This window comes from Rutidosis leptorrhynchoides, chromosome 1, assembly GCF_046630445.1.
Source record: "Rutidosis leptorrhynchoides isolate AG116_Rl617_1_P2 chromosome 1, CSIRO_AGI_Rlap_v1, whole genome shotgun sequence".
Lineage (NCBI taxonomy): Eukaryota > Viridiplantae > Streptophyta > Magnoliopsida > Asterales > Asteraceae > Rutidosis > Rutidosis leptorrhynchoides.
Genome location: NC_092333.1, coordinates 563,274,271 through 563,296,776, shown reverse-complemented (window position 1 = coordinate 563,296,776; position 22,506 = coordinate 563,274,271). Strand labels below are relative to the sequence as shown.

At 31.5% G+C, this 22,506-nt stretch overlaps 1 protein-coding gene and 1 pseudogene across 1 annotated transcript; both read left to right on the top strand.

Annotated features, from left to right (window-relative positions):
• The first annotated feature begins 6,037 nt into the window (after window positions 1-6,037).
• On the top strand, window positions 6,038-19,054 carry LOC139844395 (uncharacterized). Its single transcript, XM_071834615.1, has 6 exons — window positions 6,038-6,785; window positions 16,886-17,206; window positions 17,300-17,370; window positions 17,578-17,666; window positions 18,071-18,217; window positions 18,295-19,054. Exons 1-6 carry the CDS (start codon window positions 6,038-6,040, stop codon window positions 19,052-19,054), a joined length of 2,136 nt encoding a protein of 711 aa, XP_071690716.1.
• Window positions 19,055-21,193: 2,139 nt separating this feature from the next.
• LOC139844381 (transcription repressor OFP17-like) lies at window positions 21,194-21,892 on the top strand (annotated as a pseudogene).
• Window positions 21,893-22,506: the final 614 nt, after the last annotated feature.

Sequence of the window (22,506 nt, the reverse complement as noted above, 5' to 3'; positions counted from 1 at the left end):
TCAGTTGACTATAACTTCTAATCCGTTCATCGAAACCATTCGATATCTAAATGAAAAGTTCTTAATTTTTCGCTAGCTTTCCAATGACATGCATATCATATACCGTATCTCAGTAGCATATGTATCTAATTCAGGATTCAACAAACCTATCTAAGGATAATATCGAATGTACAAGCATGCATAATCCTATATACTCGAGCACTAGTCAGGGATACACTATTGATATATAAAAGTTAAGTTATGAGTGCTCACGTATCAATATTGAGATTCACTATTGCAGGAAAGTACGTAGACGCAATGGAGATGATAAACACTAGATTGACCTCACGAGCATACCCATGAACCATACCCATCACCTCCATAGCTATAACCCATGATTTCCTTAGCTTCGACTCATTCAAAAGACTATTTTGAAATCACTCGGACATCACTCCGTCGTAATATTTTATGTATACTAATAATATCTTGAAATAATACAGAGCAAATATATATATATATATATATATATATATATATATATATATATATATATATATGTGTGTGTGTGTGTGTGTGTGTGTGTGTGTGTGTGTAAATCGATTGAGAGAGTTTAGAGAAATATATTTTCAAGTTTCTATGAAATAATGAAACCTATTGAATTCTATTTATAATAGATTTTTGAATTATTAAAGTGAATTATTAAAGTATGAATTATTAAAGTGAATTATTAAAGTATGAGTTATTAAAGTGAATTATTAAAGTATGAATTATTAAAGTGAATTAAAGTATGAATTATTAAAGTAAATTATTAAAGTATGAATTATTAAAGTGAATTATTAAAGTATGAATTATTAAAGTGAATTATTAAAGTATGAATTATTAAAGTGAATTATTAAAGTTAAAGTAAAGTAAAAGTAAAGTAAAGGTAAAGTTAAAGTATAGTAAAAGTATAAAAACTATGTATGTATAATACGCGTATAAATATATATAATATTAATTTAAATCGTTATATATATTTAATGAAATAAAATATAAATATCATTATATTTATTATATTGGTTAAGTAATGAGTTGTCAAAAGTGATTTTAGATATTTATAAAAGTTATATACGTTTTAATAATAAAGTTCTTTTTAAACTGTAAACATTTTTGTACGTTTGAAAATAGATTAATAGAATATTATGAAAACCAATTCTCCACTAGCTTTTGTCTAACTTTCGTAAATGACACTTTTTATTTTTATTTATAAATAGCTTTACAAATTATTCCGAATATCGTTAAGATGAATAGATTTTCTCAAATCATAGTAGACCTCTCAACAGAGACTTGTAATCATAATTCAATGTTTCTGATAATTCAATCATTTAATATATATTTTTTAATTTCGTCGATAATCATATTGAAACAAATACGTTCATATAAAGCATTATACGTTTAAATACTTTGTTGACATTTTCAATTTATAACATATACACATATACATACATATTCATATATGTTCATTTAATGGTTCGTGAATCATTGAAATTTGGTTGAGGTTTAAATGAATGTATAAACATAGTTTAAAATCCTTGAGATTTAACTTAACAAACATTGCTTATCGTGTCAGAATAATATAAAGATAAAGTTTAAATTTTATCAGAAATTTCCGGGTCGTCACAAGTGACGGTCATGAAAGTGTACAGGGTATGTGTTAACCGAACAATCTTCTGGATTGCGTGAGGTAATGTTTCGATCTCTGGAATGGTGGAACAGTCGTAACTGGTGGATTACACTACTAGTTCTTAGGGTTAGACGAGTGGGGAAGGTAGTTCAGGAAAACATCTGAACTGGGAAGGATAGGTTCTCCAAGTCGGTATTGCGAATAGTAGGCATGTAGCAAGAGCGTAATCAGGCATATCAACTACAGCAGCCTAGATCATTTACAATAGCATGTAGCATGGCAATAGTAACAGTATCATACTGAAGTAACATGCTAAAAGCAGATAGCAGCATGCAGTAGTTAGAGTAAGCAAAAGCATACGGCGAGTTTACATAGCATTAAAAGGAAACGGTAGCATGCAACAAGTTCATATAGTAGTAGAAGTAGGTAGTGGCATGCAGTAGTAGTAAGCAGTAACATACAGTAATATAACACAGTAGCATGCAGTAGGTTCCGCAGAAACAAGTAAACTAGCAAGTTGTAGATTAGTCCTATTAGTGAATCCTACTCGGGTCAGTCTTAGACTCACTAATGCAACCTAATTCCCTACAACCAATGCCCTGATACCAAATGTGACGCCCCGTACTAAATCAACATGTACGGACCATCAGCAACAGGATCATTACAAGGTCAAACACTATATGCTGTTTCAAAAGAGTTTGCATTCAAAACAAAAGTGATGTCTTAACCAACATCAAATGTTTAACAACCCAAAAGTATGCTTCTACGAATTGCAAGCATAAGTAATAGTACGTGACCCATAGGTCGTTACAAATACATCATTTCAAAAGTATCATGTTTGAATGCAAAATAACGTTTCATGCGGTGACATCTCTAATAAGCGCATCGGGTGTATACAAAGCATGACTAGTACAGCGGAAGCAAGCAAACCTTAAGCACCTGATAAAAACATGCTTAAAAATGTCAACACGAATGTTGGTGAGCTATAGTTTAAGTATAACAGTAAAGTAAGGTAGGCCACGAGATTTCAGTGCTTCAACAAGCGTTTAAATCAGTAATCCAAATCAGTATGATAAAGTATATGTTCAACCGTGGGCACTCGGTAACTAACTTAACGTTTAGTAATATATCACCCCATGAAAGTACACTTGGCAAGTACGTATGTTTACAAAGTATTAAACACCCGTTAAATGCTAGCGCGACTAGCCCGAGTGGGGATGTCAAATCCTATGGATCCATATCTAAGATTCGCGTTCACCGGTTCAAAAACCAATGACTAAACGTTACCGAGCTAAAGGGAATGTTTATGCCGTTGTATAACCCACACATATATAAAGTTTAAGTACTCGTACCTAGTATGTAAAACGTAAAATGCGCATGTATTCTCAGTTCCCAAAATAGTTAAAGTAAAAAGGGATGCTATAACTCACAGTGGTAAAGTAGTGGTAAAGTCGAGTCGGGAAATAAGCAAGTACGTAGGTCCATAAAGTCCTCAACCTAAGTCAAATAGTACTAAGTTAGTAAATCTTCCCAATAGGTTTAAATGTATGTAAATTAGGTCTTAAATGTCATCATCAAACAAAAGGTGTAAAGTAAGTTTCGTTCTAGAAAAGAGTTTAAAACAAAGGCTGACTTGGATCAGTCACCATAGCCTCTATACCTACTGAAATAAGGTGAGACCAGTGGCCATGGCTCCGTATATGAGTCCTTTAATTGTGGTAAAAATTACAGAAGCAAACTCGTCTTCGTTTGACCGTGGCGACGGTCTAAGTGCGAGTAGGTCAGAATTTTCAGCACAACGATAAAAGGACATAGTGACGATCGGAGGGCCATAAATCCTAAACCGTAACTCGGATTAAGACGAGTCCTAAATGAAAAGTTATATACTCGAACAAAGATAACTGAAAATTATCTTTACAGTAGCCCAGGTCATACTGATCAGCCCTAGAAACAGTAAACAGTAGGTTCCAGTGGGTTTCTTGGTACTCGATGCTTATCACGGTTCTCATCCTTGATGCATATAGCTTCAAGTGTGCAACTCGTTGATGTGTTTACATCATCTTAACCAAGGTTTCACCATCATAACCCTTGTGTAAGTCTAAGACATGTAGCACAACTCAATTAAGTGTTGTATGTAGTTTGATGAACCACAGTTACATCAAAGTCTTAGATTTAACACATATGCATGAATTATAAAAGTAATATTGAACTACAAACTTGAAAGTAAACTAACTAATCAAGATCTTAAGTTGTAGAACATAGTTCTTAGTTTGATCTTGAAGATCCTAGACTCAAAAGTCTAGATCTAAAGTTATTAAGTTAAATCCTAAGTATTAACACTTGAATCTTTACTTTAATGAAACCATAAGTTACAAAACTTAGATTTTCATCTTGTAAAATATATGTAAGCTTACAAGCTTTTGATTATGACAAAATAAGTAGACCATAAGCTATAGAACTTAGATCCATCATAAGTATATGAAGTTATAACTAAAGAGTTACACTTCCATGTTCTTGAACTTTTAAAGTTAGCTTTTAGTTCAAGAAAGTATGAGATCAAGATTAACTAGTAACACTTGACCATTTTAGCAACAATTCACGAATTTAACAAGTGCAAGAATTGAAGATATAAACTAAATAAACAAGTAACAAGTCATGGTTGTTCATACTTTAAAGATTCAAGCCAAAGTCTTGATCTTTAAGGAAAGTAATCTTTAAGTTTACAATCATGAATCACAAGTATGCTTTATATAACTCATGAACTTTAATCTTTTAACAAGTATTATGGAAGAATCAAAACATAAACTTGATTCTCCTAGTTTCTTTATGTTCTTGAATAAACATGATAAAATGAAGAACAAACTAAAGAGTTTGGTTCTTATTAACATGTAAGTAAACAACTATAAGTAAGTAAACATTAATCAAAGACAATTGAATGATGATGATGATTTGTTGGCTACGGTTTTGAGACAAAGAAAAGGAAGAACAACAAGCTTTGTTACTTACAACTTTGAGAGAGAAATGAGAGAAAAGATGAAAGCAAGTAAGTGTGTGTTTTTGGAATGAGAATGCAAGTGAGAAGTAATACCAAAAAAATGAAACAAACCCTCCCTTATCACCATCTAAACCGACAGTTAGGGGATCCACAAGAGGAAGAGAAATGTCCATAAGGTTCTTTCATGCATTTGGCTCAAAAAGGTGGTTATAAGGTGTGTTGCATGGGAACTAGATGTAAATAACTTGTAACTAGATTCTATATACACTAATCCATCTAGTTAAGCATTTAAAGTAATACTTACAATATGAGTTGGGCTAGTTAGTCCATTAAGGATGTAGGGTGGGCTCTTAAGTCCATTAACACTAATGAAAGTCCAAGTTCAAGTAGTTAACAATTTATCCAATAAAGCCCAAGTAATTAACTAATAACCTTAGTTAATTAAAATGATTAATAAAAATTAATCATGAATGTAAATAATATTCAAAAATATTATTCGTGTAAAGTTCGAATGAAACAAACCCTCCCTTATCACCATCTAAATCGACGGTTAGGGGATCCACAAGAGGAAGAGAAATGTCCATAAGGTTCTTTCATGCATTTGGCTCAAAAAGGTGGTTATAAGGTGTGTTGCATGGGAACTAGATGTAAATAACTTGTAACTAGATTCTATATACACTAATCCATCTAGTTAAGCATTTAAAGTAATACTTACAATATGAGTTGGGCTAGTTAGTCCATTAAGGATGTAGGGTGGGCTCTTAAGCCCATTAACACTAATGAAAGTCCAAGTTCAAGTAGTTAACAATTTATCCAATAAAGCCCAAGTAATTAACTAATAACCTTAGTTAATTAAAATGATTAATAAAAATTAATCATGAATGTAAATAATATTCAAAAATATTATTCGTGTAAAGTTCGTGTGTCACCAAGACGAATCGGGGCATTCAAAGTTATTCAATAAAACACAAGTATTAATAATAAACATTATTAATTAAAGATGGGAAAACCAGGGTCGTTACATTGTTTGTCTTGATCTTCTTGTTCTTCCGCTGCAGATTTGTCTTCAAAGGGGAGTCTCGTGTTTATTAGTGCTTTCTTTTACCCTAACATGATCTCTACGCCCAACTCTTGATCTAGATCCTTGAGATCTATGAAAAACTGATCAAGCGTAGATTGATCTTGACCTATTTTTTCTTGTAAATCATCTCTACAGGTTGTCTGGTTAGTAACCAGTCCAGTGGGGTTTGTTTCTTATCCTTACAGGTGTCTGAACCGTGGATTTGTTGTGGTTTTATGTGTTTTTTTTTGTTTTCTCTTTGATAATTGCTTTTGTGATTTACTGTTATTCTTGTTATTCTCCTTGATTTCTTGTTATTTGTTTTTATCTGTGTTTCATTATGTCTGATAGTGATTCTACTGTTGGTCCAACCAAGATTAGCAAACTTGAATTTAATGATCCTTTATATTTACATCCTAGTGACACTTCTAGTGCACCATTAATTACACAGAAATTGAAAGGAACTAAAAATTATAATGGGTGGTCCTGTGCTTTGAAACTTGCATTACAAACTAAAAATAAGCTAGGATTTATTGATGGTTCTTGTGCTAATTTTGAATATGAAGATGATGATGTTCTTCTTGGTCAATGGGATAGATGTAATTCTGTTGTGCTTACTTGGATATTAATGTCATTATCTGAAGATGTTTATAATGGACAAATTTTCTCTAAGACTGCTGAATCTGTTTGGACTGAGATAAAAGAAACCTATGATAAGATTGATGCTTCTGTTACTTTTAATCTATATCAAAATATTAATTCTTGTAGTCAAGCTGGCCAACCTTTGTCTGATTATTATCATAAGTTAAATGCTATGTGGAGACAGTTTGATAACATGATTAAAATTGATGATATAGTGTCTGCTAATAAATCTTTTCAAGAACATAATCAATTTTTGAAACTCATGCAGTTCTTAATGGGTCTAGATGATGTGTATGTGCCTATTAGGAGTCAAATTCTTACATCTGATCCTGTTCCTAATGTTAAAACTGCTTTCTCTATTATTTCTAGAGATGAGTCTCATAGGTTACATTCCAATAACTCTGTTAAAAATCAATCATCTGCCTTTGTGAGTGATGTTATGCGAGGTGTATATGAAATAGCTTATATTTTACTAGGAAAAACTATTAAATACGTTACAATTTTATACAAGATATTTATTATTTATTTACAGATGGGATATACCTAAACCTTGCTACAACACTATAGGCAGTGTACCTAATCGTAGAGTAGTATAGTTTTTAGTAAGTCCGGTTCGTTCCACAGGGAGCGGGCTTATTGTACACTATATTTTAATTAACTATATTTGTACAAAATGTTTATAATTATATATAATAATATATAAAAGGGGGTTTACCGTTTAATGACCGGTTTGTCGATTTTAAAACTTTAGTCGCAGTTAAAATCTAATGTAAAATATTAAATAAATAAAAGACTTAATTTAAAGCATAAAATAAATAACGATAATGAAATTGCAATAAATAAAAGTGCGATGAAATAAAATTGCGATAATTAAAAATGTGATAATTAGAAGTGCAATTATATATGAAAATAAAGGAATTATGCTTATTTAAACTTCCGTAATCATGATGTTTGACGTGTTGATTTTATTTTATTCCCATGGGTTAATTGTTCTTTGTCCTGGATTATTCAATACGTCCGTCTGGTTTTTGTCCATAACAGTCCATCAGTCATAAATATAAAGTGCGAGTGTCCTCGTCAAATTATCCTTATACCCGAAGTCAAATATTCCAACTAATTGGGGACTTAAACTGTAACAAGGTCTTAATACTTTGTTTAATAATTACACCAGGATATCGACTGAGTGTAACCCAAGGTTTTAATACTTTGTTATCAATTATGCCAAGTGTCCTTGTACATAATTTCACCCCTGTTTTAATAATTCCATAGACTATTAATCCATTTCCGTATCCGGTTAAATGAACGATTATTCGTACATATAAATAACCCGCCCATCGTGTCCGATCGAGTGTATATGGTTATTTATAGGGACGTCCAATTGTAAATCTTTATATTAAAATTAACAAACTATCATTTAGTTAAACAAATATAAAGCCCATTAATAGCTTGTGACAATCGCTCCAAATCCATATGGACGAACACGTCATTCATTGATTTCATTGCGAGGTATTTGACCTCTATATGATACGTTTTGTAAACATTGCATTCTTTTGAAAAGGCACACCATAAATGAATATTTAAATCAAAGGTTTTCGACATCTGATGATTTCTACATATAGACAATCACCGTATATAATAGTTTACAACATCATTTCTGTTGACAATGCAGTCAAAATAAGATACATGGTGATGATTTGGTAAATGCAACGTCTCCTTGAAAAATATGTCATGTAAGACTCCATGCACATAGCTTGTTTAACATCTAAGCAAACAGCGGAAGACTTCTAGGAAACCTGAGAATAAACATGCTAACAAGTGTCAACACAAAGGTTGGTGAATTCATAGTTTTAATGTTGCTCATAATCTGTATATAAAGGTGGATCACAAGATTTCAGTTGTTTCATCCAGAAACGTTTATCAATAGATTCTACATAACAGAGCACCCTGGTAACTAAGCTTTAACGTTATAATGATAAATACCCCATTCGTTTTAATACACACAAACCAACGTGTCCTAAACTCAAATAACACACGTCCGTTAAAATGCTAGCGCTCTAGCTCGAACGGGGATGTCAAGCCCTATGGATCCATATACTGTTATTCGCGCCCACCAGTCCATATCCTATGTACTGGTAGCTACTAGTTACCAAAGCTAAGGGATTTTCGGTTCAAACTCAGTGTAGAATTAAGTATGTACTTGTATCCATTGCGTTTTAAAATAAATTGCATGTATTCTCAGCCCAAAAATATAGATTGCAAAAGCAATTAAGAAGGGAGCAAATGAAACTCACGCATATAAATATTGTATATCGGTTAATAAAGCATTTGCATGTATTCTCAGCCCAAAAATGTAGAGAGTAAAAGGGATCTTATGAAACTCACGCATATAAATATTGTATATCGGTTAATAAAGCATTTGCATGTATTCTCAGCCCAAAAATGTAGAGAGTAAAAGGGATCTTATGAAACTCACGCATATAAATATTGTATATCGGTTAATAAAGCATTTGCATGTATTCTCAGCCCAAAAATGTAGAGAGTAAAAGGGATCTTATGAAACTCACTGTTTAATATTGATATACAATATTGTAGAAAAGCACGTAGACGCATCGGAGATGATAAACACGAGGTTTGATTCACAAAAATACCCTCGAACATTACCCATAATTTCCTTGGCAATAACCCATATTTTTCTTAGCTCTAGCTCGCTTGGAAACACGTTTTGAAAATTACTTGGATAGCACTCCGTCGTAATATTTTATGTACATTATTATTTTTGTATCGCAAAAATAATAACACTAATAATAAAAATAATAAGATTAATAATAATCTTATTAATAATAATAATAATAATAATAATAATAATAATAATAATAATAATAATAATAATAATAATAATAATAATAATAAATAATATTACGGAGTATATCTATATTTGTGTATGTGTGTGATTATCTCGAGCCAAAAACTGCAATTTATAGCAATCATACCTGAAAAAGTACCCCATGCGATCGCATGGGGTTTAGCCTCCTTGGCCATGCGATCGCATGGCTAGAGGATCCAGCTCATAAACCTTTGTCTCGTTGTTTGTCGACGTATTATATATATTAATATAATACGTAAATCGAATATTAAATTTTAAAAAGTCGTACTTATTAAATACTTCAGGGGTATTCTATGTAACTTATAATTAATAATTTTTATCATGTCGTTTTCATGTGAATAGTAAATGAATTAATTTAAATTCAACTATTTAAGCTACACGTTGTACGTTGTGCTTTACAAATTGTACATTATTAATTTAACTTCGTTTCTTAAAAAAAAATACAAAAATTATATCATAAAAATAAAATGACTTAATACGTAAAAATTTTAATTTGAAATAGCATCGTTTAATAGTAAATTTTTAATCATTTCGTATATAAATATTATTCGCATGATTCCGTATATATCGAAAACTCTTATATTTATTAAAATATGTATATAATACATGTTATAACGTTCGTGAATCGTTGTACAAACAGGATGGTCAACCGTTATATATAAAAAAAATCATTTTCAAAAGTTTTAAAACTTGTCAAAATTCATTGCTTATCATGTCGGAAATATTAAATCATAAAAAGATTAAGTTTAAATTTGGTCAGAAATTTCCGGGTCATCACAGTACCTACCCGTTAAAGAAATTTCGTCCCGAAATTTGAGTGAGGTCGTCATGGCTAACAATAAAAATGTTTTAATGACGAATATGAGTTGATAATAAAGTTTTATCTATGTTTGAATAATATGGATAAAATAATCCAATTACTCGAAGCGTATGAGAGAAGTTATCGTAATAGAATGAAATGGAGAATAGAGATTCGTCTTATCTCTTGACGTAGTAACGATTGATTTTCGGAATTTAAGGAATAGAAAATCTTCATAATCTAAATAAGATTTGATTCTTCGGAATTTGCAGAAATTAGGATTTTCTTTGATTAAATGCGTAATCTGCCACAATTGCTATGTCTGATATTTCGCTATAAATTGACCTCTTCCGTTTCATTATTTTCACCACTCCTATATCTTCTTCCTCATTTCATACTTTCAAAAGATTGTGAAATGCTTCATCCAATTCTGATTCTTGATATACTCCTAACTTTCATATCTGTCATTCTTCTTTTTCATCTACCGCCAGAGGAAGTTATTTTCTTCTACCATTACCTTGGGGTTATAGTGTTTTTCATTCTCTCGTGTCTTTATATTGCTATACGCATTGATATACACGGTTTGTAATTTCAGGATTGTTATCGGGCTTTATATTCTCCATTATATTTCGGAGCTTCATGCTTTCGTTTTCTCTTCCCGACCTTAAGTTAAGCGAATAATGGTCCAGAATTCGTAGCTATTCATTTCGGAATGAACATAGTTAATGTTCTAAGAAAGAAATTGTAATGGCACGATATTGATTTGTCAATTTATCAGAATATCTGGAAAAGACCGAATCATCAAGAAAAATATTTTCTTGATCTGTTTAGAGGTTAAATAGAATGAAAGAGTTATGTAACATGGTTCATGATGAGGGTATGATCTGAGAACCTTTATCACGTTCCATTAGAAACTCAGCATGACTTACTGTAATATAATCACGTTGATCAAGTGTCATTATATTATACTAACTCATGCTTCAGCTCCCAACACCACTTTCAAAATATTCATATTTTAAACTTGAAAGTTTCAGAATTTAGAAGCTAAAATAGTTTCTTTTATGATATAACACAGATATCGCAAGGAGAAAATTGATTTTCGATACGAATGATTATGAAATTATCTCCAGAAATATGGAGGATATTTATAATGAAAGATTCGATGATATCTTAGAATTTCTAATATCAGAGGATGATGAAGAATATTGTCCGCAAGGGTTTAGATTCGGAAGCAAGGTATTCGTTAATGGCTTCAGCAGATACTGAATCATTTAGATTCTTTGAAGGTAGATTTAGTCTTCGTGATTTGTCCACAGCCTCCTTCATGGTCTGCTCAATCCGTTTTTCAGTTCCAAACCTTCTCTTTTTCTCAGTTTTACCACCATACTATTATTTATCATCAAACTTTTGACTGTTAAAGTCGTTTACCATTTTTGCTGCTTCATCAGCATTGTTCCAATTTCAGAGAACTAGTTCATAGTTTGCGATGTTTTTCCGAAACTTCACCTTCGAAGTATGTAAGTCTAGAAGATAGATGTTATCCATATATAACTGTTGTCGTATAAAATGCTGCAAGATTCAAAATACTGATTGCTAATTCCCAGTAGTTGGTATGGCAATTACCGTTATAAGATGTGGATGAGTACATGATATGGTTTCAATGAGTATAAGGATTTTTCGGAAGGTCAAGGATCAATGAAGTTGTTGGTAAATTTACTGCTAATGTGGTGGAACATAAAAGGTTTCCCGGTAACAAAAACGTATATGTCAAGGTTACAATAAGGTTAATCTGAAAAGTCAAAGTTGACTGGTTGAAAGTGTGATAAAACTGGATACTTTGAAAAGGATGGCAAGATTATTTTCAGTAATAACAATGCTAAAGGATCTTTCACATTTTTGAAGTCAAAGTATAGATTTGAAAGATGTAGAGATCTAAGAATGATGTCACAGGTTCAGAGTTATGACTTAGATTCTGATCCGTCAATATCAGAATATGTAATTGAATTTGTATGAAAATGATTGTATATCGTTGTGAGCATTGTTAATAATTTTTGAATCAAAGTTGAAGAATGTACAGTGTAACATATTAATTGCGAACTTATATATTTCCCGGGTATTACCTACCCGTTAAAGATTTCACAATTAATACTTTGTACAAAAGAATTTTTATTACCGTCTTTATGAAAATATATGTATGTATATTTTCTTCAGATGTAATACAGATTTAATGAGTTAATATCATATTAAGCTCATTTAATTTTTTTTTTGTTGGATTAGAAATGAATAATCTCTAAAACATTAAAGATTTCATAATCTTCGTGGAGTATTTTACTAATGTAATCAATACTTCGTTATTCAGTTTTATTGATATTTCCTCAGTGAATCATGTTGGTGCTTATGGAACTTTTGCTAACTTCGCAAGGTAAAAATGATGTTTTCTGGGAAGTTTTGAGTATATCGAAAATGAAAATGTAAAATCAATTATGTAATTGAATAATACACTTGGTTTATTATGAAATGGAATTCATTAAGTTGAAACAAAGATTGTAGTTAACAATGGTTAAGTTGTTAAGGAAGGATGTACATCATTGCATATTAGTAATATGAACTAACCGAGTAGTACCTACCAGTTAAGATTCACACGTAATAGCTTAGTACGAAAAGATTTATTTTGATTTCAAAATTCATATATATTAAATATACATAAAATTTCTTCAGGGGAAATGAGTTAAAACTTCATCGGTTATTGTTGCTGGTATTTCTTGGTAACTACGGTGCGTATGACGTTGATGCTCGTGGAACAGATTGTGAAGTTGAGGTTTGCGATGCGGATGTTGTTGGTGGTGGTAATGGTACTGTTGGTGTTGTTGTCGGTGGTACTGTTGATGCCGGTGATGCTGCTGGTGTTTGTAACCTTTGCACCATATTCTCCAAAGCCACTACCTGAGCACGAAGCTCGTTGACTTCTTCTACTACACCGGGATGATTGGCGGTTCGGACGAGCGGATGAATAAGATCCAGAATTTGAGATAGTATATTATCGTGACGAAATACTCTGGAAATGAGAGAGAAAATGGTGTCTCGAACAGGTTCGCCAGTAAGTGCTTCAGGTTCTTCGCCAAGAGGGCAATGTGGTGGGTGAAAGGGATCGCCTTCTTCTTATCTCCAATAATTAAGTAGGCTACGAACCCATCCCCAATTCATCCAGAATAGATGATGGCTAATTGGTTGATCCATTCCGGTTACACTGTCTTCAGAATTCAGGTGAATATCCATATCGGAATAGCTGTCAGAGTTTGAACTAGATACGGGATCCATCTTGTATAAATAGGGAGATGATTTTTGATATGAATTAGATTATAGAATTTAGTTTGGTATTCTTCAATACATAATTTACATATATAATACCAAATTCCATAAATCACGGAGAAATTTTTGGAAGATATCAGGAAAAGTTTACAGTAACAGATACGCTAAGATATGAATTTTTGTCTATACACTATTTATGCAATAAATGCAGGAAAACGTGTCTAGACTTAAGAATGATAAGCATGTAATTTTCGACAAGAAATGATAAGCAAAACTTTTAACTTGCAGACACGGTCGAAGTCCAGACTTACTAATGCATCTTAACAACTATCAGTTAGACACATTCATGCAAGACCTGATTCGCTAGGACCAACGCTCTGATACCAACTGTGACGATCGCTCCAAATCCATATGGACGAACACGTCATTCATTGATTTCATTGCGAGGTATTTGACCTCTATATGATACGTTTTGTAAACATTGCATTCTTTTGAAAAGGCACACCATAAATGAATATTTAAATCAAAGGTTTTTGACATCTGATGATTTCTACATATAGACAATCACCGTATATAATAGTTTACAACATCATTTCTGTTGACAATGCAGTCAAAATAAGATACATGGTGATGATTTGGTAAATGCAACGTCTCCTTGAAAAATATGTCATGTAAGACTCCATGCACATAGCTTGTTTAACATCTAAGCAAACAGCGGAAGACTTCTAGGAAACCTGAGAATAAACATGCTAACAAGTGTCAACACAAAGGTTGGTGAATTCATAGTTTTAATGTTGCTCATAATCTGTATATAAAGGTGGATCACAAGATTTCAGTTGTTTCATCCAGAAACGTTTATCAATAGATTCTACATAACAGAGCACCCTGGTAACTAAGCTTTAACGTTATAATGATAAATACCCCATTCGTTTTAATACACACAAACCAACGTGTCCTAAACTCAAATAACACACGTCTGTTAAAAGGCTAGCGCTCTAGCTCGGACGGGGATGTCAAGCCCTATGGATCCATATACTGTTATTCGCGCCCACCAGTCCATATTCTATGTACTGGCAGCTACTAGTTACCAAAGCTAAGGGATTTTCGGTTCAAACTCAGTGTAGAATTAAGTATGTACTTGTATCCATTGCGTTTTAAAATAAATTGCATGTATTCTCAGCCCAAAAATATAGATTGCAAAAGCAATTAAGAAGGGAGCAAATGAAACTCACGCATATAAATATTGTATATCGGTTAATAAAGCATTTGCATGTATTCTCAGCCCAAAAATGTAGAGAGTAAAAGGGATCTTATGAAACTCACGCATATAAATATTGTATATCGGTTAATAAAGCATTTGCATGTATTCTCAGCCCAAAAATGTAGAGAGTAAAAGGGATCTTATGAAACTCACGCATATAAATATTGTATATCGGTTAATAAAGCATTTGCATGTATTCTCACCCCAAAAATGTAGAGAGTAAAAGGGATCTTAGGAAACTCACTGTTTAATATTGATATACAATACTGTAGAAAAGCACGTAGACGCATCGGAGATGATAAACATGAGGTTTGATTCACAAAAATACCCTCGAACATTACCCATAATTTCCTTGGCAATAACCCATATTTTCCTTAGCTCTAGCTCGCTTGGAAACACATTTTGAAAATTACTTGGACAGCACTCCGTCGTAATATTTTATGTACATTATTATTTTTTTATCGCAAAAATAATAACACTAATAATAAAAATAATAAGATTAATAATAATCTTATTAATAATAATAATAATAATAATAATAATAATAATAATAATAATAATAATAATAATAATAATAATAAAAAATAATATTACGGAATATATCTATATTTGTGTATGTGTGTGATTATCTCGAGCCAAAAACTGCAATTTATAGCAATCATACCTGAAAAAGTACCCCATGCGATCGCATGGGGTTTAGCCTCCTTGGCCATGCGATCGCATGGCTGGAGGATCCAGCTCATAAACCTTTGTCTCGTTGTTTGTCGACGTATTATATATATTAATATAATACGTAAATCGAATATTAAATTTTAAAAAGTCGTATTTATTAAATACTTCAGGGGTATTCTATGTAACTTATAATTAATAATTTCTATCATGTCGTTTTCATGTGAATAGTAAATGAATTAATTTAAATTCAACTATTTAAGCTACACGTTGTACGTTGTGCTTTACAAATTGTACATTATTAATTTAACTTCGTTTCTTAAAAAAAATACAAAAATTATATCATAAAAATAAAATGACTTAATACGTAAAAATTTTAATTTGAAATAGCATCGTTTAATAGTAAATTTTTAATCATTTCGTATATAAATATTATTCGCATGATTCCGTATATATCGAAAACTCTTATATTTATTAAAATATGTATATAATACATGTTATAACGTTCGTGAATCGTTGTACAAACAGGATGGTCAACCGTTATATATATAAAAAATCATTTTTAAAAGTTTTAAAACTTGTCAAAATTCATTGCTTATCATGTCGGAAACATTAAATCATAAAAAGATTAAGTTTAAATTTGGTCAGAAATTTCCGGGTCATCACATAGCTCATAGTCTAATTTCCACAAGTGTCGTTCTTTTGTCCAAACCCCAATTATAGTACAAAATCCAATTACCCAATTTTAATATTTTTAGCCCAACATCATGATTACTTCGTCTTAAATAAGCATAATAATAACTTAAGTACGAGACATCAATTTAAAAAGGAGAACATAGCTTACATTGATTATTTATCGCGTAGTGTTACACGGACAGAGCTTCGACTTTAAAACCCGTAAAATAACCTTTACATAACCCAAACTAATCTAATATAAAACTACCCTATACTATAATATATATATATATATATATATATATATATATATATATATATATATATATTTTATATATTACAGAGGGATATTGATATATATATATATATATATTTTTTTTTTCTGGCCAAAACTCGTTGCCTTTTATAGACGTGGTCTGATCCTGAGGCTCATGCGATCGCATGGGTTCTCAGTGTTAATCTCATGCGATCGCATGGCCAGCCTGGCCATGCCCAATTGCTTTGTTTGCTAGCTTGTCGACGTTATATTTAATTATATAATATAATATATATAATTTTATATAATTATATATATATTATATTATATTCTTGTGCATAGTAGACTCATAATTTTTGGTCCGTTGCGTCGGGCGTTGATAGTTGGCTCAGGTCCCGTTTCCGGATTTCCGAACGTCCTTTCGTATAATTTAATATCTTGTACTTTGCGTTTTGTAACTTGTACTCTTGTCATTTTTAGACGTTTCTTATCAATAAATTGAACCACTTGGATGGTATCTTGTACATTTGAGCTTTTTGGACGTTTACGTCTTCAAATCTTCATTTTCGCCTTTTGTCTTCGCACTTATTTAATATAAACGAATATTACTTGAAATAGAATAATTGCAACTGAAAACTTTACATATTGGAAGGATATTGATACTAAATATACGTTCATTTGGAGCACTATCAGTGAGTAAAACCAGCAATACTAGCAACAATAATAGTGGTTACAATAACAAGAAGAAATACAGAAATCCACTTTTAAAGTGTACTAACTGCAATATGCTAGGTCATACTGTTGATAGGTGTTTTGAACTTATTGGTTATCCACCTGGATATATTAAAAACCCTTTTAATCAAGGGTCACCTAGATTTAATAGTAATAACTGTGCTACTGATAAAAATGGTAGTTCTGGCTCTTCTGTTCAATTAACCAGTGATCAAATTATGAAGTTGCTTAGCTTGGTAAATGAGAAACCTTCTTCAAACCACCCGGATGTTAACATGTCAGGTAATTTCACAAATAATAATGTTTTCTTTAACACAAATTTTTATAAATTCTTTTGTGCTAATAGTTCAAAAAACAATAATATGGTTTCTAAAGGGTGGATAATTGATTCTGGTGCAAACCAACATATGGTTTCTTCTTCTCAAAATTTAAGCAATGTTGTTAATGTATCTGATTAAAATTTTTCTGTTAATCATCCTAATGGTACTAATGCCAAGATTTTTCAAATGGGAAATTTAGAACTTTCTAATAATATTAAGCTGTATGATGTTCTGGTTATTCCTCAATACTGTGTTAGCTTGTTATCTGTTAACAAATTAATAAAAGATAGTAATTTAGTTGTGAGTTTTGACATTAATAAATGTTATATTCAGGATTTGCTTCAAAAAAGATTGATGGGGACTGCTAGTGAAAGTGATGGTCTTTATTTTTTTGATGAATGTGTTAATGGTAAGACTATCATGTCTGATGTTTCAAATAATTCTAAGTTTAAAACCAGTATTTGGCATAATAGACTTGGTCATCCTGCTAGTCAAGTGTTAAATATACTTAAAACACACCTTAACTTAAATAATACTGATTTTAATGAAGCTTGTGATATATGTCGTAAAGCTAAATAAACCAGAGAACCTTTTCCATTAAGTGAACATAAAATAAAAGGTGTTGGGGAGTTGATGCATTTAGATGTCTGGGGTCCATATAAAATCAAAAGTAAGGAAGGTTTTAGGTATTTCTTAACTGTTGTGGATGATTTTTCTAGAGTTGTTTGGACTTATCTTTTAAAAACCAAAGATACTGTATTTGATCATATTGAAAGTCTTTACAATCTTTTATTCAATCAATTTAATGTCAAAATTAAAACATTAGAACTGATAATGGAACTGAATTTGTTAACACAAAAATGAAAATGTTTACTAGAACTAAAGGTATTGTACATCAGACATCTTGTGCTTACACACCTCAGCAGAATGGAATTGCTGAAAGGAAACATAGGCACCTTCTAAATGTTGCTAGGTCCCTTACGTTTCAGGGGGAATTCCTTTGTATCTTTGGTCTGAGTGTATCTTAACTACTACTTATTTGATTAACAGGCTTCCATCCTCTGTCTTATCTGGAAAGTATCCCTATGAGTTGATTTATGGTTCTTGTCCTAATTTCTCCCATTTAAGATCCTTCGGTTGTCTTTGTTTTGCTAATGTTTTAAATCAAACTGATAAATTTTCTTCAAGGTCTCTTAAATGTGTCTTTGTAGGTTATTCTACTTCTCAAAAAGGATATAAACTGTTTGATTTAGAAAATAAATGCTTTATTTTTTCAAGAGATGTTAAGTTTTATGAGCATGTTTATCCTTTCAAAACTGAGTCTGTTTACAAAGTGAACCTTGATGAAAATAGTGTAAATCATTTAATTTTCTTTGATTTTACAATGTTTGAAAATGATTCTGAAATTGTTCATGAGTCTAATATAGATAAGTCAACTGTTTTAAACCAAATGGATCCTATAAGTCCCAATGATGAAGGGAGACACAGTTCAACAGATGATGGCAGACATGCAACTTCCTATGAAGGAACATCTGGTGGACATAATGTTGTCCCTGAGGGCACTTCTAATGTAGATGATACATTAGAAGATACTGTTAATATAAATGCTAAAAATTTAAGAAGAACAAGCAGAAGAACAACTTTACCAAAAAGATTAAATGATTATGTACTTGATAATAAGGTAAAGTATGGTCTTAAAAATTACTTAACATATTCTAAACTTTGTTCTGAAAATTTCTGTTTTATCACTTATTTAAATAAAAGTCAAGAACCTAAGTCATACCAAGAGGCATCAAAGGATAAGAATTGAGTTAATGCTATGAATGAGGAAATTGAAGTCCTTCTTAGAAATAATACTTGGATTATTACTGATTTGCCTTGTGATAGAAAACCTATAGGATCAAAGTGGGTTTATAGAATCAAATATAAGCCTTCTGGTGAAATAGATAGATACAAGGCTAGATTAGTTGCTAAAGGTTATAATCAAAGAGAAGGTCTAGATTTTGATGAAACCTTCTATCCTGCTGTTAAAATGGTTACTGTTAGAGTCATTATTACTATTGCTATTCAAAATGACTGGTCTTTACATCAACTTGACATAAATAATGCCTTTCTTTATGGTGACTTAACTGAAGATGTTTATATGACTTTACCTGAGGGATATTTTGATAAAGATGACAAAAGAGTCTGTAAACTTGTTAAGTCTCTTTATGGGTTAAAACAAGCTCCTAGAAAATGGAATGAGAAATTTTGTGAAACATTGTTTGAATATGGCTTTGTTCAAAGTGTGAATGATTATTCTCTTTTTACCAAGCATACTGATGATTGCTCTTTGTTTCTGCTTGTTTATGTTGATGATATTATTATTACTGGCAATAGTGAAAGTTGTATTAGTCAGTGTAAGCATTTCTTGCAAACTAAATACAAATTTAAAGAATTGGGTTTATTAAAATATTTTCTTGGTATTGAACTTTTAGATCAATATGGAGGTTTAAGTATGACACAAAGAAAATATACTTTAGAAGTAACTGATGAATTTGGTTTGTTAGCTAGTAAACCTACTATTACTCCTATGGAATCTGGTGTTGTCTTTTCCAGTATTGATAATCATTCTGATACTGATTATCCTTTATCTAATATAAGTGATTATCAAAAACTTATTGGAAAACTTATTTACATTACACTGACCAGACCTGATATTGCCTATGTTGTTCATTGTTTAAGTCAACATATGCATGTTCCTTTAAATTCACACTTAAATGCTGCTTTTAGAGTTCTTAGATATCTTAAAGGTTCACCTGAAAAAGGCATTTTTATAACAAAAAATGACAATTTTGTATTGTCTGCTTATGTTGATTCTGACTATGCAAAATGTATTTCTACAAGAAGGTCAGTTATTGGTTTCTGTGTTTATTTAGGAAACTCTTTAGTTTCATGAAAAAGTAAGAAACAGTCAACTGTTTCAAGATCATCTGCAGAAGCTGAGTATAAGGCTTTAGCTTCTGTCACATGTGAGCTCATTTGTATATTAAAACTTTTCAAAGATTTGAACATAAAAACAAAAATTCCCATAACTGTTTATTGTGACAATAAATCTGCTTTACAAATAGCCAAAGATCCTATTTTTTGTGAAAAAACTAAATATTTTGAAGTAGATTTACATTTTGTGAGGGAAAAGATTAGTTCTGGTGTAATTCAAACTGTTCAAGTTTCTTCTGAAGAAAACACTTTAGATATTTTTACTAAACCACTTTTAAGAGCTCAACATGATTTATTGTGCAACAAGTTAACTCTTTATGATCTATTTAATGTTTAGATTAAGGGGGAATGTTAAATTTATATACATATTCATAATCTAAACATGTAAGATCATATGTTTTTTGTATTTCTTCTTATTTCTGGGTTAAGAATAATTGTAGGGTCCTTGCAGTCATTTTCTGAAAGATAGTTTGGTGGTCAAAGTATTAAAAAGAAGACTTTGTTGCTGAACAGCTATTTTGGAACTTGAGGGACCAGAAAAGAAATTAAGTTATTATTTAAGTTATCTAATTTATTTTTTCATTATCTGATTCATTCGTTCATCTCTGTAACTGTGTGAAATTCATTCTAGGGTTTCATATCTTTCGTTCTCTGTATTCATAGTTATCTTTTTGATAGCTTGAGAGAGATTACGGTGAGATTGATTGTGTGTGAATCGTTGTAAGGATCTTGTATTGTTTTTGGTACTTTTTTTTTTAACTTCTGAGATTGGAGATTTTTCATCTCCCGTGGTTGGTGGATTTAGTTTCTTGTTTCTGTTCAACGTCCTCGTTGGTCTCGAAAAACAAAATCTTCAACCACAACCACAAAAACACATTGTTTTTGTTGTTTACCAACTACTTCCACTCCTTTCAAAACAAAGTTGTGTTCTTTACCATCTTTTTTGAAATCTTTAACGTCGAAAAAAGATATGGACCGAGTTATGGAACTTAAGAGCTTTTCAGATGCAGGGTACACGTAAAAAGCACTCTGTCCATCCCGTCTTACGCCTGCGTATATCAAAATGCAACAAGCTCGTATGGAATCTATGGTTGAAGCAGAACCGGTGGGGATCTAGGAATGGTAGTCAGTGGTATCACTCGTTAAAGACTTATTTTAGTGATGTCACACAAAAATATTTACACTATTCACTGGTGTCACTAGTTAAAAACCCCAAAAAATTTCCACTACATCACGTATTTCAGTGGTGTCATGTGCTCTCACTCACTTCTATATAGGTCCGCCCCTGAGCAGAACTCAATGAGGCTGAAGACAATGCTTGTCGAAGTTTTGAGAATTATTTGGTTAAGATAATATAGGAAGAAGTGAAAATAAGATATTTAGTTGATGTTGAAGAGCTTCTATATAGGTCCGCCCCTGAGCAGAACTCAATGAGGCTGAAGACAATGCTTGTCGAAGTTTTGAGAATTATTTGGTTAAGATAATATAGGAAGAAGTGAAAATAAGATATTTAGTTGATGTTGAAGAGCTTCTTTACTGCTGGGAGAATCTTAAGAGTCCTGTTTTTGTTAACTTATGTATGTTTTATGGTGAGCTTTGCAAAGATTTGTTTTCTAGTAATGTTAATAGTAATAACGATGGAGCTGATGATATTCGTAGTCTAATGTAATTAAGGAAAATTGATGTATGTTTACTTGTTACTAGTCCGAGATTATTTATTGTCATTTCGATTCAAGTTTTAGGCCAACAAAGGGCTATATGTGCGTTTCCGTCTTTAAATCGATTTTCTGCTTGCATGTTCTAGGTTTGGGTAGTTTAATAAAGGTACATAATCCTAATTTTATGGACTTAAAAATCAATGACCGGTGAGCCTAATTAGAAAATGAACCTAACAACTTGATAATAACAACACATGAAAAAAAAAATCATTGGAGAAGATAAGAATTAATATAACAAACACCACTTAATAAATTGAGCTTTACATAAACTAAATCCTTTGGAAGTAGAAGATACTTGTGGATTGGTACCAAAGGTCATGATGTAGCAATAACAAGTTTAAAAAAATTATGTACGTAGTAGTAGTAGTTTTTGATATGGTCCTTAACACACATGGGAACGTAAGTAATTCTTGTGATTATAGTGTGGAAATTTGGTACGAATAAATAAAAAGGAAAGAAAATCATAGTAGTTCGGGAGCCAAGTTTGTTGATAAGTTAGCAAGATTTTAATTTTTGGCTAGTTTTGTGTTTTTTTATTATAAAACTAATTAGAAAATCTAAAGGG

Coding starts and splice junctions, on each gene's coding strand:
- LOC139844395 (XM_071834615.1), top strand. CDS start 6,038: ATGTCTGATAGTGATTCTACTGTTGGTCCAACCAAGATTAGCAAACTT. Junction 17,207..17,299: donor CCCGGATGTTAACATGTCAG/GTAATTTCACAA, acceptor TGGTTTCTAAAG/GGTGGATAATTGATTCTGGT. Junction 17,371..17,577: donor ATTTAAGCAATGTTGTTAAT/GTATCTGATTAA, acceptor TGTTATATTCAG/GATTTGCTTCAAAAAAGATT.